General features: G+C 39.2%; 2 protein-coding genes across 23 annotated transcripts in view; both read right to left on the bottom strand.

Moving 5' to 3' along the window:
- Positions 1 to 2,604: 2,604 nt before the first annotated feature.
- bmp8a (bone morphogenetic protein 8a) lies at positions 2,605 to 11,802 on the bottom strand. The gene is made up of 7 exons (XM_017454680.3): positions 10,247 to 11,802; positions 7,966 to 8,158; positions 6,643 to 6,791; positions 6,298 to 6,489; positions 5,815 to 5,894; positions 4,839 to 4,949; positions 2,605 to 2,871 (listed from the first exon to the last, which is right to left on the bottom strand). The coding sequence occupies exons 1-7, from the start codon at positions 10,749 to 10,751 to the stop codon at positions 2,722 to 2,724; spliced, it is 1,380 nt and encodes a 459-aa protein (XP_017310169.1). The 5' UTR covers positions 10,752 to 11,802; the 3' UTR covers positions 2,605 to 2,721.
- Positions 11,803 to 14,022: 2,220 nt separating this feature from the next.
- macf1a (microtubule actin crosslinking factor 1a) overlaps positions 14,023 to 17,377 on the bottom strand; it is a 196,470-nt gene continuing 193,115 nt past the window's right edge. For all 22 annotated transcript variants that reach the window (XM_053675246.1, XM_053675247.1, XM_053675256.1 and 19 more), the window contains 2 exons: positions 17,017 to 17,122; positions 14,023 to 15,851 (listed from right to left, as the gene is read on the bottom strand). In XM_053675246.1, coding sequence (XP_053531221.1) covers positions 15,613 to 15,851; positions 17,017 to 17,122 — 345 coding nt within the window. In that variant the 3' untranslated portion in view covers positions 14,023 to 15,612. The remainder of the gene's footprint in view (positions 15,852 to 17,016; positions 17,123 to 17,377) is intronic.

Raw genomic sequence — 17,377 nt, 5'->3', positions numbered from 1 at the left:
AAATTTTTTGCTAAGGTTTTCAATAAATGTGTAAGCATATAGTCACTGTGTCGTCGTGATCACCTCAGAGCTGTGTCGTGGTGTAAATGGGACAACTTGAGGATGATTGGGGAAATTAATTGGAGCTGAGGTTGTGGGCTGTTAAGCTGTGGTTGTCCTTCATCACTCTGGACTCTTTAGTATTTCAGTTTCCTGAGTCATGATGAATGTCCTTGGAATAATGTCCCAAGTTGTTTTCTTCTATAATAAGTGTTAAAATGTGGTGTTATTTAACCTGTAATCTGTTTATACGGTGAAGCTTTCTATAAAGGAGTTTATTTAACATTTATCAGTCCGTACAGGATTTTGCAGAGGTTTTTTGTGATTGTTATGGGCAAAAATGCTTTATTTTGTTGTCTCTTAAAAAAAGAAATTGCAGAAGACTGCTTGAATTGGTGAAATTGCATTCTCCTGAAATTGTCTTTCGAAGTGATGTGTTGGTAAATGAGACCTTTTTAGCTGTACTCATGTCCGACGCACGTGAATCGAAGGGGCTTTGGCCGAATATGCTTTGTGATGTCAGATGACTTGTCTTGGCAAAAATTTGTGGTAATTTTGAAAAATCTATTTTGCATTCATTTCTGCGATCACGAAATCCTGGAGGGACTGATTTATGGAACGAGTCTCTAGTGTCAGCATTGGTTACCTCCTTGTGAATCTTCAGGACAGAAGAGGTTGTGCTTACTGGTTTCTCTGTAAAAGCTCTTTTTTTTTTTTTTCTTTTCCTTTTTAAAGAGAAATAGAGGCTGATTAGGGGATAGGTATTTATAGCTGTTATAATGTAAGTGATAAAAGGAACTGACTTCATTCATATATATTTCACGACAAATATAACTTGAAGTGGTCTAACATGTTCCCACGTTTTAAAGAACAAGACATGTAAGAGCTTTTCACAATTCACAGTTGCAGCTTATTTGTTCAAATTTTTATGCACAAACCTACCTTAAGAGCATGTCTCTCTTAAATACTACATTCTTACTACATACTAAAGAACCCTAACTGGTGCTTTGGTTGTTCTCGTGGGGTAACACTGTTTCGCTAAGAGTTTATCTAATTCCATAAATTATACAGAAAGCCTTTTTTGTTGTTTTTGTATAAACAAGTTATATACTGAATATGTCAAAAGTTAAAATGTCACATTAGTCACAGTGTTTAAAGAAAAAAACTAAACGGATCATAACTCATACATAGCTCCATCAGAGAGAGAGAGAGGCAGGTCTGGTTATTAAGCCCAGTGTGGCATAACCAAGACACTGGATGGTTTTCTGAACACAAATGAACCCAAGTTCCTGTAGACTAAGAATTTATTTATTTACTCCCCAGTGACCGTGTAATTTAGTCGAGACACTAACACTAGCATAATCATAATCTACATCCGCCTCACGTTATTGAACAATTTCCTGGTACAGCATGAGGAAAAACTACAAACAAGGTCAGTCAGTAAAGTGAAACAATGGTGAGTAGCAGAATTTGAGAGAGATGTTTTATTGTTGATTCACTGCAAATGCAATCTGAAAACAGGTGGCAGTATAAGACAGTGAATTCTCACGACCTCTGAATGGACTGACGAAGATTTTACACACCGATACCAATCAGTTCCAGTGAGGGAGATTTTTTTTTTTTTAAAATTTCGAGATTCTTCTTGAACTTGGGGTATTGATAACCAAGGAAAGGAATCAGGAGCTAGGCCAATAGAAAGTAATATGTTGTAAAAATCACAATTAAATGATCATGAATTGTTGCATTTTGTTCATCAGTCATGCCAAAGTATGCTTTAAAGAATAACTTGTTTCTTATAAAGAACCATTTGTGTTTTAGTTTAGCATACAGTCCAAGATATTGGAAAAGTTGGACTTTATAGTTAAGACAAAAAGGAAAAACTTCTCTACTGGCTCTTTCCTGTCCATGATAGTTGCACATTATGTTTATATACAACTCATTTTATTCCACCAATAAAATACACCACATACACACACATTGATCATCTCACTCACCTGAGTGCTACAAGACATTCCAAAGAATTAAATATACTAGTACAGTTAGCTGTATGCTTTCTGATACTAATGACTGCTTAGTTACATCGTGTTAGGATGAGGAAACCATAATCACTATAACGGTACACTACATCTGTATTCATTCAACTGGAATTCCTTTTTATTTCCTAAATTAATACAAACCTCAATGACTGGATGTTGAATCCTTTTTTTTTTCTTTTAATAGCTTATTTTTACACCAGGAGAAACATACACTTTATATTTTATTTATATATATATATATATATATATATATATATATATATATATATATATATATATATATATATATATATACACACACACACACACACACACACATACACACACACACACACACACACGTATATATATATATATAATGTGTGTGTATATATATATATATATATATATATATATATATATACACACACACACACATTATATATATATATATACACACATTATATATATATATAAATAATATATATATATATATATATATATATAATGTGTGTGTGTGTGTATATATATATATATATATATATATATATATATATATATATATATATATATATATCCATTTGAAACAATAATTTTGTTTGTTAGAAATAGTGCAGTAGGTGGACAGTGGCAGACTGGCACCACTAAATAAGACAGAGACACATGTTTATAGGCAGCCACAAGTCTTAACCACCATGTTTCGATGTTTCTTGAGTATTACATTGTTGTTGTCATCGTAGAAGAGAACAGAGATGGGGCTGAGTTTGGTTGGTGCACAGCAGGCCTTCGGGACCTCGTCAGGTTTTATAAGGTGAACCTGCCAATGACAAGGAGTCACTTTATCTTTAATTCAGTTTGATATATTATTATTTCTGATTCTTTTTTGTGACCAGTTTAAACTCAGCTGAGAGAATTCAGTACAATTTCTTTAAAACCTGGACACAGTTGGAGAACCCATACACACAACCACTGCATGATGTAGATGCTTGCTGACTGATTTTTTTATTTATTTTTTGTAATAGTCTGTTGATTTTATGAGTCAGGATGTTCAACCTCCCAAAAATGTATTTATAAAAAACAAACAAAAAAAGAAAAAAAAAACACCATTCAACGTCACAGTTCCAGCTACTAGATTTAGGCTAAAATCCCACCTTCACCAGGAGGTGGTGATGTGATATGATTCAAACACGGTGCTTTAACACTTTGTGACTGTAGTATTATAAGCTTCTGTCCGAGTGCAAAGCTGCTTTGAGATACGGGGCGTCAAAGTATTTACATCCCAGCTAACACAAATGTGAAGCTCGACCAGGCCTACAATTTAAGGTTGCTTCAAATTTATATGATTGAAATTGTAAGACATTTATAAAGTAAATTTTTTTTAACCATGTGCAAATTCACATGAACATTAACATTATTGTTCTGTATGTTCAAATACTTTCTGGCTGTTTCTTATTAATCTTAATAACTAATAAATGGCAATCAACTCAGCAGAGAAAAGACATTTTGAACCTATTAAGACACATTGTTAACAAATTTGCTTTTAAACATATTGTATTTTTCCGAATGTATTCTGTAAGATCTAAAATACAGTTACATGTGTTGTTTTGTGTTGTGCAGTGTTGTGTGGGTTAGGGTTTAGGCATTAGGAGGAGTAGGATCAGGTCTAGCTCCACCCCCTGGACCCTCTTGTTCTGCAGCAAGGATTCTCTTAAAAAAATTGTTTTTAAGGAGATTTATGACAGGTTGGAAGGAAAATATTTAAAGTGCCAACAATCCAACATTGCAATACATCTAAACATAACAATTTGCCTGGAATATTCAACAGTATGCAACGTGACATCTTTATTTAATCTATATTACTGATAATAAACTGAATGTAGACAGCAACCCAGGCTAGTTAGTTATCTGATACTAACTAGGACTGGTAGGAGTGTCGTTATGGTTACAGTGTGCGTGTTGCTGAGACGTTTTTTTTGTTGTTGTTGTTTTTTAGTCAAGTGTGAAAGCATCCCAATGCATAATCTAATGCTGTCTCCTATTTCATGTCGCTGGGAAGTAGCAATATGGGAAGTACCATATCTTATGGAACTGCTGCTTCAATAGTGTTGTAGGGTCACTGAAAAGAGATTAGGAAAAAGATAAGTGATAATTCTGTCTACATGAGCTAAGAGACTTTGTCTAGTGTGACTCAGGAGAAAGAGGAATGCCATCTCTGCCAGTCAAGGAACTGGGTTATTATACTCTGATATATTATTATACAAACCCAGGATCTCCTGATGATAGGGTGAAGGCTTAGACAGTTGTGCTACTTGGGAGCAGATCATAACACACAGTCCATCATTGTGTCAAATTCCCTATGTGTTCCCTATGTGCTTGCAGAGACAGGTGTGTGATCATCTGTGTTAGTCGCATAACCTTTGCTGGTAAATAACATTTCCGTATTAGCCTGGAAAGCATGTCATCCAGTTTCTCACTTTCTGCTCTTTTTATTTTCAAGCTCCAGAGATTGAAGTTGTTTTGAGGGAAATATCATATCGTAACCTCCCAAACTCATTATAAACAGAGGATGCCATAGTTGACCTACTGCATCACTTCCTGTTATTGCTGTATTTTTTTATTTATTTTATATATAGGTGCTTCCTAGTTTTTGATTTATAAATGTAATAGATGGAAAAAGAAAATGTAGCCAGTCACAGGACTCTGCGCCTGCTCATAAAGGAAAGCTGACCGTGGTGACCATATGGTGTTACAGTGGAAAAGAGGCTTGATGTTAAAAGTACTAACCACAAGCTGGATCAAGGCATGATTAGTAGCGTTCATACAGGAACCAAGAGGATAGTCACATTCCCCATCGCAATAATATGCTGAGTAACCTGGAGGAGCCAAAACCCAATCCTGAGGGGAAAAAAACAACAAAAACCCAGAGTTTAGAAGAAGTCGCTTTAATCAGAACACCTGTACACCAGCTGTAGTCATGCAATTATCCAATCAGCCAATTATGAGTGCTGGTGCCAGATGGGCTATTTTGAGTATTTTAGAAACTGGAGAGTTGAAGATTGAAAAAAGGTCAAACGATGTCTTTCCCATCTTCAACGGTCTAGTTTTGCTGAGTCTGTGCACATTGTAGTCTCAGATTTCCGTTCTTGGCTGATAGGAGTAGAACCCGATGTGGTTTTCTATTTCTATTGTAGCCCATTTATCTCAAGGTTCAATGTGTTGTGCTTTCCAAGATGCTTTTCTGCTCACTGCATCTGTAAAGACTGGCCATTTGAATTACCGTAGCCTTCATGTTAGTTCAACACCACTCTGTTCATTCTCATCTAATGTCTCTCACCAGTGAGGCATTTCCAGCCTCAGAACCACCACTCACTGGATGTGTATACTTTCCACACCATTCTGTGTAAACTGTTGTGCATGAAAATCAAAGGAGGTCGGTAGTTTCTAAAGTACTCAAGCCAGCCTGTCTGGCACCAACACCTGTGCAACAGGCAGAGTTGCTGAGATCACAATTTCCCCAATTCTGATGTTTGATGTCTTGACCTGCATCTGCATGACTTTATGCATTGTGCTGCTGCCACATGATTGGCTGATTAGATACAGCATGAATAGCATGAATGAGCAGGTGTACAGGTGTTGCTATTAAAGATCCTGTGAGTGTATATTAAGCATAGCTTAAGTTAGCGATATGTTGACAGTGATATTGCAAATATACATGTTTTTTGTAACCTAGTGTTAATTTAGGGGATATGTAAGACTTTACCTTCCAACCCAGGTCACTGAAGCTGACATATAACTCGTGCTTTTTACAGGCCTGTCGCCCATTACTCACAGGAGTTTGGTCTGAAATGAAAAAAGAAAAAAGACAACAATTTATGAGCAAATTGTAATGAGGCAGATTGTGGTTTAACAGACGGTTGTTTAGCTGTTGGATAATGTTGCTGTGTTAATGATATGTCAGTGTGAGAAACCATATAATCTTGCACAACACTCTAATTCGGTCATATTTTATTAAAAGATTATCTTATCCTTATTGCAAAGTCAGAAATTTCAGGAAAAACAAGGCTAATGAAAAAGTACGTTGGTTTAAGGTTAAAGTATAGATTAAAAACAGCTAGATATGAGCTAGAATCATTTTTATCACAGAAAACATAAAATTTTAAAATGAAATACATCTCAACTCATCACTTATTAAATGTGTGTCGAGCCTGCACACTATACCTTAAACATATTCATTTGTCCTTACCAAATAAACCCGGTCTGTTTGGGTGAGGCAGATCGTTTTTGTGTTTTTTCCTGCGCTGGGTGTTGTGTCTGAGAGCACGAGGTGGGCGGCAGGGGGCCTGGCTGGCTCTGAAGAATGTCACCATGAAAGGCTGTTTGGAACGTGGCCCTCTGCGGCCCACCAGACCCACCCAGCCGGCAGATAATGAGCGGTCTGAGAGCGGAAAAGACCACAGTGAAGATATAAACAGATATCACTATTCTAAACTACCATTTAAAATGAATACAATCATTTGAGACACAATCACACATCAGAATAAAACGTCTATTTGAATATTTTTTTAATCAGTGCCTAATGAGATCTCACCATCTTCCATTTCCACGTACAGCCGGATGCCGAGGTTGCTTCGTGGTTGCAGGAGCCAGTGGTTGCTGGCAGATGTTACATCGAAGGCCAGCCAGCCCTCCTGCCCTGCTGGAACTGACTGCATGTCCAGTAAGACTAGCTCAGGCTCCCTAAAATCACACCAGCAAAATCAGGTTTCATGAAGAACTTTCCACAATATTCAGCATAATAAATATATATATAAAATATATAATATATACAATATAATATATATAAAATATAATTCCAAGTATTTATTTAATATTGTGTATGAAGCATTACAACAAGGTCCGATATAAATACTCTTTTTAGTAAAAGCTTCTATCTAGCACCACGAGACTTTCTTCATTTTGTCCCTCTGGTGGAAAAATTTCAAGTTTCTCTGTAGAACATAGAAGTGTCCTTTTAGTCAGATTTATCTAGTATTTCTTATTATAAGAAAACAATTAACCAAATATAAGATTATTAAACCGATTTCTAGACATATTTTTACTAATTTCAAGCTTTACATTTTCTCGTTCTATTTTCAGATGATTTTGCTGCTTTCTAGAAATGAATACTTAAAATGATCTGCTAATAGAACAAGATTTCAAGCTTGAAATGAGCAAAAAATGTCTACAACTAGTTTTTAGTAATCTTATATTTGGTTTCTTATAATAGGAAATACTAGATACATTTGACTATATTCTTGAATATTTTCACTTGATGTCATTTTTGCAGTGTAGTAGAATCCCTTTCGAGAGTGAAAACCATTAAACATTCACAGAATATTAAGGAGTATTTTGAGAAGTACATGTTATATAACCCTAAAATTTCTTCAGAACTTTTAAAGGTGTTATGTAAAATCCTAAAACAAAAGCTTTCCCAGTCACAAAAGGGAGAGTAGCCAATCCACCTGCTAGCATATTTTGGGAGGTGGGAGGAAACCAGAGAACTAGGAGCAAAACCCACGTAGACACGGGGAGAACACACAACACCCCAGCACAGGATCACACTGCGGACCCTGGAGCTGTCTGGTGGCAACTTTACTCACTGCATCACTGTAGTATGTTAGATTTATTTTTTAAATTTTTTTTTAGGCCTGTAACCATCCAAATAACTCTGAATAAGCCTTTTCTCTGAGAATGGAACATTTCATTGCAAGATATTAAATTCTCAAGAAAACTATACAATAAGAAAAAGACACTGTTTAAAAAGAAGAAGAGAATTTTGTGAAATTCTGAGGATTTTGGCAATATTTAGTACTTTCTATAAAATTAAATTCATAAATATCTTTAAAAAATAAAAAATAAAATAGCGTGTGACCTGTGTCTTTTTTCCCTCTGGATCTCATAAACAGAGATGTGGAGGGTACGGTTAGCTTTCTGACCCACAGTCAGGCTTTTATAGATGCGGAACTCTGCAGCAGTGACTGTCTCTCCTTGGGGAAGTGGCGTCAGATCAAAACGAAACTCCTTCCAGTAGGGCCGCGGCTGGAGTAGATCCCTTTCATGCTCCACTGAAGGACAGAAAGAGAGCAAGAGGGGAGAGTTACTGAGAGCTCGTAAGATCCCGTCTGCCCATCACCTGATCTAGTGGATGAAAGACCAAGAGATGAGAAGTGAAGGAGGAAGGATGAGGGAGAATTTCCACACAAACTGAGCTCTGGGTGAGAGAATAAATGAGATTACCATCCGGAGGAGAAGAGAAAGGTCATGAGCAGTATAGACAATATAGAAAGAACTGAAGGTGAAGGTGTTGGAAGAGTGCATGTCCTTCATGAAGGGGTGTATGGGATGATGAGGGGATAAAGAGAGAACGAGATGAACATTTGTCCTTGTAGAGGTCTGTGGACCAGACTAACACCCATGGCTATGGCTGCACTATAGGGTAATTAGAGGCTCTGTGGGGCCGGCTGCTACTCAACACACAACCACTAATTACAGCCCTGTAGTATATTTTTAGAGGAGTGCCTGACATTATTTTCATTTTCCTCTCCCTCCTTCTCTTTCTGCCTAGCAATGGAGCCTGTAATTCTGCACAGCTGTGCGCGTTCAGCATCATGCTATGCCTCCTGGCCTTCATTCGAACTGCATACAAGATCCCAATCACTGTTCCTGCTTTATTCACACTCATCAGAGTCCATTTCAGTCATTACAGCTTAACGCAGAGAAGAGCTCCAGTACAGCAGTCAATTTATTGCTGAACATATGCTGCAGGTTACACCGGCAGTGATGTTTAGTATAAGAGAACACGGATATCCTCCCAAGGAGAAGACACAGGAGAGAGATAAAGGGAGGAGGCCACTGAGAACGGCATGGCTAATTGCAATTTTGAGACAGATAAGCATCGTCTTGCCGACGAGACAGGAAGAGATACTAGAAAGATAATGTGCTTCTCTCAGGGAAATTAAACACCAATCCTAGCTCTCACGATGGTGTGTTGTGCTTCTTGCCTCCATGCCAAATCTAGCACACTGTTGCACTGCATTACATTTATTTATCTTGGAAAATATAATGATGTGTGTTTGTACTAATGATTTAATGATGAAATGCAAGACAAATAACAAAGACAACCAAGAATCAGAAAAATAACACTGGTGTTGCAACATAACCCTTAGTCCTAAATCAAATCAATTCACCCTCACATTCAATTCTTGCCTGAAGTCCCTAAACTGCTATTTGAAGTCGAGTTTAATGCAAGTCCTTAAAGGGAAAGTGCTGATATTGCTGTAAGATATTGCAAAAAGTAATATTCAGTAAAAACAAATTTGAATCCAGGTCAAAGTCTAAGTCTCCAGTCATAAACGAGTTCAAGTCAGGAAATTGTGACTTGAATAAATATTCCAATGTTTTCAACCTAATCTCAATCCACCACCTGTGTAGTGTTTGGCTGATCACCACAAACAAGAATTTCCCTGAACACATTTCCCGGTGCTGAGTAAAGAACAAAACAATGTTCTTTTCCATTACAAGTGAGTAAATTGGTCTTTCATTCTATTCTCAGTACAGGGAAATGTGTTGAAATTATTGCCAGTGGTAATTACCCATACACTATACTCTTAGAAAGCTATTCTTTGAATAGTTAAGGTACAGAAACAGTTTTTAGCTTCCTAAAGGGGTTCTACTTAAAGTGGAACCCTCTGATCTATATAGAACAGAGGTATTGGTTCTGTATTGAACCTGTAAGTGTTCCCCCAACAGATAAGGCAAACCCCTTAGAGTTTTATATGTAACTTTTTGCAGTGGATAGAAATTAGTTTCAACAACAACAACAAAAAAACCCAAACAAACCCTGGAATGTTCCTGTAAGTTAGATTTGTCTTGGACACGGACTACAATTGCATCGCACATAGCTAGGATGATTACTGTTTTAAAATCCCTCACAGTATTAAGGAAAGCTAGTTTTAGAAGGTGTGTGGAGCTCTGTACTGAAACATCTTTCCCTGGACAGAATGAAGCTAATGAGTTGATTTGGTATTATGTGCATTGTAGCAGAATTGAAGAATCAAGAAGAGTTTTAAACATAATTGGAGGTTATTAGCACTTATCTATGGCCAGACCTGTTTAGTGTTTATGGAGTAAACCAAAGCATTTCTGTCACTCACCCAAGTTAACGAAGCTCATGACGGTGTCTGCCTCACTGACCACGGTGCCAAGTGGTGGTGTGTGTGTGCTTAGGGTAGGTAATGCAGCATGACTGACACTTTCAGGGATGAAGCCCACACCTAGGCCCTCATCCCCCTCGGCTGACACAGCATGGTACAGGTCCAGCATGAAGAGTGGAGCAGACGAGGGAGGACGCAGAGGCGGGTGTGGACGAGGCCGTCCCGGGAGTCCCAGGATGGACAAAATCTCCTTTTGCATCTCCTTCTTCTCACGGCCACTTAGTCTGCGGAAGCTTGAGTGCACCATCCCCTCCATTTGCCCACAGACACACACAAACATGCATAGAGGGAGAATGATGGTCAATATGGAGAGCCACCGTCCACCTGCGATTCTGTTCCCACAGCTAGCTGTCCTCCTTCTGCCATGCTGTGGGGACATATAGTGGACCAGGGGCTCCCATCTTCCTGCAACTATACTGTCCTGGATAATGGCCTGGTTATCCATCCGTGTTTAAGTTAACCTCCTGCTAAAGTTTAGACTCTTGAAAATACTCAAACTTACTTTGCTCTGGCCAGCTTCAGCCCACAAGGCTGTTGAAATGTCTCAGCAAGACAAGCTGTCCTTGATTTCATTCACCTGTGTTCAAGTGTAACAGTCCTCCTGTAAGTTCTTCAAGAGTGATCAAAGTTATTTCCCCCCCATCAACTTATCTTTTCTACCCTCTTGTGTGTGTGTCCTTTCTCTTGACTTAGCTCCAAAACAAACCTGAGTTCCTCTCTGTCTCATGCAATATCTTCTGTTTACTTATGGAGCGTGACGATGAAACACACCACAGCAGGAGCAATAAGTTCTGGCAGCGCAGAAGCAACTTATAGGAAACCAAACAGTTTCTTAAGACTTTCCACTCCTTTGAAGTGCGACTTTAGAAGAGCCAGAATAAAGCTAAGTAAAGAGCAGGTGCTGAGTAAAGACTAAGGCAAAATGGGAAGTTAATGTGTAAGGGTACAGTAAATAAATAAAGCAGCTCTAATGACGCACCAGAAAGTCTTCAAAGAGTCCACAGTGAAATGCAACACCTGCCCTTTCTCCAGACGAGTTACAGCTTAATCCAATGAACTCCAAAGTAAGAAATCACATCCAAAGAAATCAGAGATATTTTGTAGATGGACAAGTTCTCACCAGCTTTCCTTTGCCTTTGGGTTGTAATCCACAGTGTAAACTGTTCATGCTTCCTGAAGTGTCCTTCTGAGGAAAATGAATTCACCTATGGATTTTTTTTTTAGAGCAATTCCTTGACCAAAACCACACACCAGCCACACCTGCAGGCATTGAGTGTTAAAACAGAAGTACAGCAATGACAGCCTCTGGCCTTTTGCACTGACTGTAATCTGAATATGAGACTTCCTTCTCTTCATAAGATGTAGTGAGGGAGTGTCCCAAATGGCTGAATCCTCCTCCCTCTCCCTGCCACTACAGTGCTTCCTCCATTGACTATATCATCTATTTCATCTTTCACACACCCAAAATTTGTCCAGTCACGCAAGGATATACAACCCCAATTCCAAAAAAGTTGGGACGCTGTGTAAAATGTAAATAAAAACAGAATGCAATGATTTGCAAATCTCATAAGAATGTTATTCATAATAGAACATAAAAAACATCAAATGTTTAACCTCAGGAAAGGCACAATCAGTGCTGAAAGGTATATACAGGTTTTAGAGCAATATATGCTTCCATCCGGAATCCATCCCATCTTTAATTCCGAGAGACTCTGCCTCTATTAGATACTCATTTTTATATCCATTCATGTTACAGACCTGTTGCCAATTAATCTAGTTACTTTCAAAATGTTCCACCAGCTGTTTGTTTTTAGTAACACTTACTTTTCCAGTCATTTGTTGCCCCCGTCCAGCTGCTTGAAGACTTGAAAACCAGTGGCTTATTACATTTTTATACAAACACACACACACACACATATATACACACACATATACATATATATACACATTATATATATACACATATATATACACACACACACACACACACACACACACACACACACACACACCTCTGTATAGCTATCTATCCATCTATCGATCGAGCGAGCATGTTAACAGTGCTCACATATTGTAGTGTCACACTCATATCATGGACTGTGTTATGTGTATTTAGTGTATGAGGTGCTTTAGGTGTAACCATGTTCTTTTGTTGTTTTATTTTTTCTTCCTTTCTTACCTGTTCTTTTTATCCAATTAATTTTTTAATAACATCAACCTGCACAGGGACAGTAGATGAAAATTAGCCAGTTGGCTAAATCTGACACATTTACATCATGAATACTGATTAGATTAATGTGTATTCACTCAGTCACATTCAGTAGTTCCCTTTATCCTGGTCAGGGTGATGGGGGATCTGGAGCCTATTCTGGTACTACTGGGCATGAAGCAGGAATACCCCCTGGAGCCCATTGCAGTGTACAATGCCCACACACAAACACACACTCATTCACACCTAGGGGCAATTTGTTTTTGACAGTCCACGTACTGGCATGTTTTTGGGAAATGAACCCGAACCCGAAAGAAGCCCATGCATACATGGGGAGAACATGCAATAAAACTCCACATACGGTAACCCGAGCTCAGGACCGAAACCTGGAGCTGGGAGGCTGCAACACTACCTGCTGTGCCACTGTGTCATGTGTGTCGTCCCTGTTAAGGAAGTAAGTAAGCAAGCAAATAAATAAATAAATAAATAAATAAATAAATAAAGTTAAGGAACCCTGAAGGGGTGCTAAATGGAACCTGTTTTTTGAGTGTATGAATACGTTTGATTTATCACATGCTACATTGTTCTTTTCTTATTTTGAAACAGAAATAAAACTGAAGTTTAAAGTCACAGTAAAACCCCTCAGTTTCTTCAACACTGTCCCTCACATGCAGCAGTGCATTCCCTGCTGTGGGGTATGGTACACCACAGGAACGGCAGACTTCTGAAGAGGGTCTGAAGACGTGACCGAGGTGAAGAAGTGCGACAGGAGCTGCTATGGGTGCTGAAGAGACCATTTGAAGGGAAAGGATGTGAGTGGGTTTAAATATTTGTACATAACTCCAGACACAGCTGCAGTGTGCAGTGTGCGTGCAGCATGAAGCGTCACCCCTCCCTAACCCCATCCGCTCCATCCAACCACCGAACCTATACACAGTCCAATACAAACACACTGACACACACGCCAAGGGCTTATACACACATCAAAAACAAAGGTTCTTTATGTTCTGTAGTGTGGAGCTCCTTTGAAACGGTTTAGTAATTGAGTGGATATGATCCACATAAACCCATCCTGTTTGAAGGTTTAATTGGCCATCGTTATCTCTTTGGAAAGGTAATTACTCCCTGCGTATAATTATCATGAAATTTCCAGTGGTATGTAGAGGTCTGTGCGCGCGCACACACACACACACACACACACACACACACACACACACACTTTACTACCCTTGTGAGAACCTTCCACTGAGACCTAAATCTAACCTGAACTTTAGTAACCAAAAAGAAACCTCATGGCTGTTTTAGTTTTGGAAATAAAAGCTGCAGTTTTTACATGTGTATAAAAGCAGTTTCTCATGCAGACTAGCCAAATGTTCCCACAAGATCAAACCAGATGTGTCAGATATTCCTATAATAATGAAGACATTTGTCCCCACCAAAAAAAAAAAAAAAAAGAAAAAGAAAGAAACATGCCCCCCCCATCTTTAATAAACAAGAGCAGATGAGATTTACTGCAAGCATAATTTTAATACAAAAGAGAACAAAAAAAGACTTTTATAATCTTAACTTTTCACAATCGCACCCTGCTCTTTTGTCTCTTCATCATACCGAGAGAGTTGCGTTGCACAGACTCAAAATGTGAATCCGTTTCATAGCCCTTACCCCCCTCCCCTCCCTTAGACACAATAAATAAATAAAAATTACCTTCTGATTTCACTTTCATTAGATATTCATATGCTTCAGCTTGTCAAAGACAAGGCTATGTGAACGGTCGTTTCATGGGATATGTGGTCAAATCCCCGCGATCCGACTCGTACGCTGTACGAGCTTCCAACAAAGAGGGAAGCAATTCTTTTTGACATGATCTAGAGGCTGTAATCTCTGACAAAAAGGCCACCATTGAAATCAGTCAGCTTCATGGTCCGTTATATCAGTAATGACCATTATCAGAAAAATCATTAGCACAAAGGCAGAAACACAACAACAACAAAAAAAAAAGCACAAAAAGGTTATCAGACATGATGTAATACTAGAGTTGCCCAGAATGTGATATTATACTGTAATGAAAAATAAATACACAAGCAAAACAAAATACATTAGGATTATAAATTAACCATGAACATTCACAATTTCTTGAAGAGTTTCTCAACGTGTGAAGCAATTAAAAGACCTCTGTAACATGATATGTGTAACTAATCATGGTTAAAACACACGGGTGAGTACGCCCGATTTTATTAGCATCAGGCTTCAAAGGAAAGAAAATGTCAGTGCATGTGTGAAATTCTGCCGTACGAGTCACTTAAGTGCTCTCAGGATTTAGGACTTTCTACGTTTGTTGAATGGACATCGAATGCCGTCAGTGAGTGTTAATGGACGCTTTGTTGAGACAACAAAAATGAAGCTGTGGTCACATGACCAAGCTTCGGACTCACTAGCAAGGATGAGATGATCAATCACTCATCGCTTCCTTGAACTGTTGTTCAGTTTGTCAACAATGAAAGAAACTAGCACACAAACCACACACACACACACACACACACACCACATGGTCTAGGTGCAGAATATTTAGTGAGGTTCTCGAGTCGTTTCAGAATAAAATCTGTTAAACAACAAGTAGCTTTGCATACAGTGGAGAAAAGGGCAGAATCGTTACCACTGTGAAATCCTAAAGGAACGTGTGCCTATGAGAGTCAGTATTGGAATCGTGGCTGTACCATCTCCCAGTCTCAGCGCTAAAGAGTGGCTTGCCATTGCATATTGACGGGGCTGAGATAAAATCCCAGTTCCAGTGGTAGTGCCACTCCACGTGTCCATGTGCATACGTGTCAGTAGCTTTCCAGCTCAGTCACATGTTCAAGAAACTAAGAAGTCAGTCAAATTGTAACACAAATAAGGCAGCACTGTTATGTTAGTTGTCGAGGGCGGTTCTGGGGTCAACACTGTCTAGGTAATTTTAGTACAGCTGGAGTAGTTAGAGATGTTCCAGTTCTCTATTCTCATCAATCCTACATGCTTGTGCCAGGTAGGTTGGTGCAGCATCGACATCAGTACCCTGTGCTCCTGTCCCTCGTCTCCACCTGTTTACGGTGAAAATCCGCTACTTCTTGGTCGTCGGCGTTTTGGGACTGGGAGTCTTCTTGGAGATGGTAGGGATTTTGGAGGGTTTGGCACCTGGGCGGCGCGGTGTGTCTGAAGTGTCAGAGCAGGCTGAGCGTGTCTCCATCAGCTCGGAAGTGTCCGAGGCGTCGCTGCCCCTGCGACTGCTGGCTCTGCTCCCAGCACGGCTACCTGCACGGCTAGCGGGTCCGCTGGCTGAGGACGCAGCGCGCTTATTGTCTGCGGAGGAAGAGACAGCAAAGATCAGCATCGTGAAATTCAGGCAGTTTAAGGAAGCATCATGAAACGAGGACTAAATGAGCAAAGAAGGTAAAAATAATATGCTGTACAAGATGTTACTTGGGCTGGTTTCACGTGGACATTTTAGTGTCTCTCTAACGCAGATTCACTCAGCTTCAGTAATCATTTTGTTTTGGTCGGGGTTGCAGGGGTTCCGGAGACTATCATGAGAAAATGCCCGGGATGGGACAAAAGGGCACCGTTCATACCCAGGGGTGTGAACTTAATTTAACAGGTTCAGGATCAAACGGGGAACTCTGGGACTGTGAGGAGGCAACTGTCTTTCCATGTACTTCAATAAAAAACAATGTGTAGAAAGACAATACACACACCAGTGCATGAAATAAACAACATCATTTCCTCAAAGTTAAAAATTTGGACCCGCCAGCCGGTAGAAGACAGTCTGGGATGGGGATTTAGTCATTTAACCTCTAAATAAGACAAACTAACCACAGTTGTACAGGGCCAGCCGACTGCAAGCCTCAGCTCACCAGTGTGTACACAGGATTACACACACTCTACCTTAACGAGACAGATTACAAAACCGACGTAACAGCGCTACCAAGCTGTGATGAAATGCTAAAGATGGTCTTGCTAAAATAATAATCCTATAGGACTTTATTTTCTACATATGCTGCAATTTTGGATTTGTTTAGTTATTAATTTTGTCAAATTAACTGGATTTAAGCATTGCATCCACAGGCTAGCTCAGATAGCAGTGCATTAGTGACACAGCATACTTTAGGACTGTACTTCAGGGGGAGTGTTTGAAACAAACACAACAACAACAACAACAACTAAATGCTATAACTGGCTGGAGAATACAATGGAACAGATTTACACTCTTGAACTTGCTCTGTTCGTGCTTAACTCTTGAGGAATATAGAGTAAAAAATGACTGATCCCAAAAACTCACCCCCAGTAAATCAGCAATGCACATGAATGTTTTTATAGACAGATGATAAAACCTCCCTGTGAAAGCAGCCATATACAGGGTATGCAAAAAAATGATTGGATTTTGATTATACTGAACAGCTCTGTATTTCTGAAACAATCTGCAAACAGTGGGGTTTAGAAACCCTTCAAGCAGTGAGCGGTTCCCCACCAGAGCGCGCAGGTTTAGCAGCAGGTGTGGTTCCACCATTTTCTCCCGTCAAAGATCCACGGCTGGAATGTAAAGGTGGCCTTTTAAGCTTGGATGTGGAGCCTCCCTGCAATTAGAGAAATCCAGAAATTGGCCTGATGTAATGCAGCCTTTGCTATGTCTAATCCTTCAAGGATTAATGTTCTGGTACAATTCCGATTGAACAACACACACACACACACACACACACTTTGCATAGATTAATCTTTAGATAAAAAAATGCTGACTGTAAACTGAACTTCCACATGATGCACATGCAAACGATTGAAATGCTACTCATAATTTGTTTTCTAATTCAGTATTTCAGGATCTGCTGCTCTGA

The sequence above is a fragment of the Ictalurus punctatus genome, chromosome 24 (genome assembly GCF_001660625.3).
Source record: "Ictalurus punctatus breed USDA103 chromosome 24, Coco_2.0, whole genome shotgun sequence".
NCBI lineage: Eukaryota > Metazoa > Chordata > Actinopteri > Siluriformes > Ictaluridae > Ictalurus > Ictalurus punctatus.
Note: the sequence above shows the minus strand (reverse complement) of the source record. Positions and strands in the feature narration are given on the sequence as shown.

Coding starts and splice junctions, on each gene's coding strand:
- bmp8a (XM_017454680.3), bottom strand. CDS start 10,751: ATGGATAACCAGGCCATTATCCAGGACAGTATAGTTGCAGGAAGATGG. Junction 8,159..10,246: donor CATGAGCTTCGTTAACTTGG/GTGAGTGACAGA, acceptor TCTGTCCTTCAG/TGGAGCATGAAAGGGATCTA. Junction 6,792..7,965: donor CAGAGGGAAAAAAGACACAG/GTCACACGCTAT, acceptor GTGTGATTTTAG/GGAGCCTGAGCTAGTCTTAC.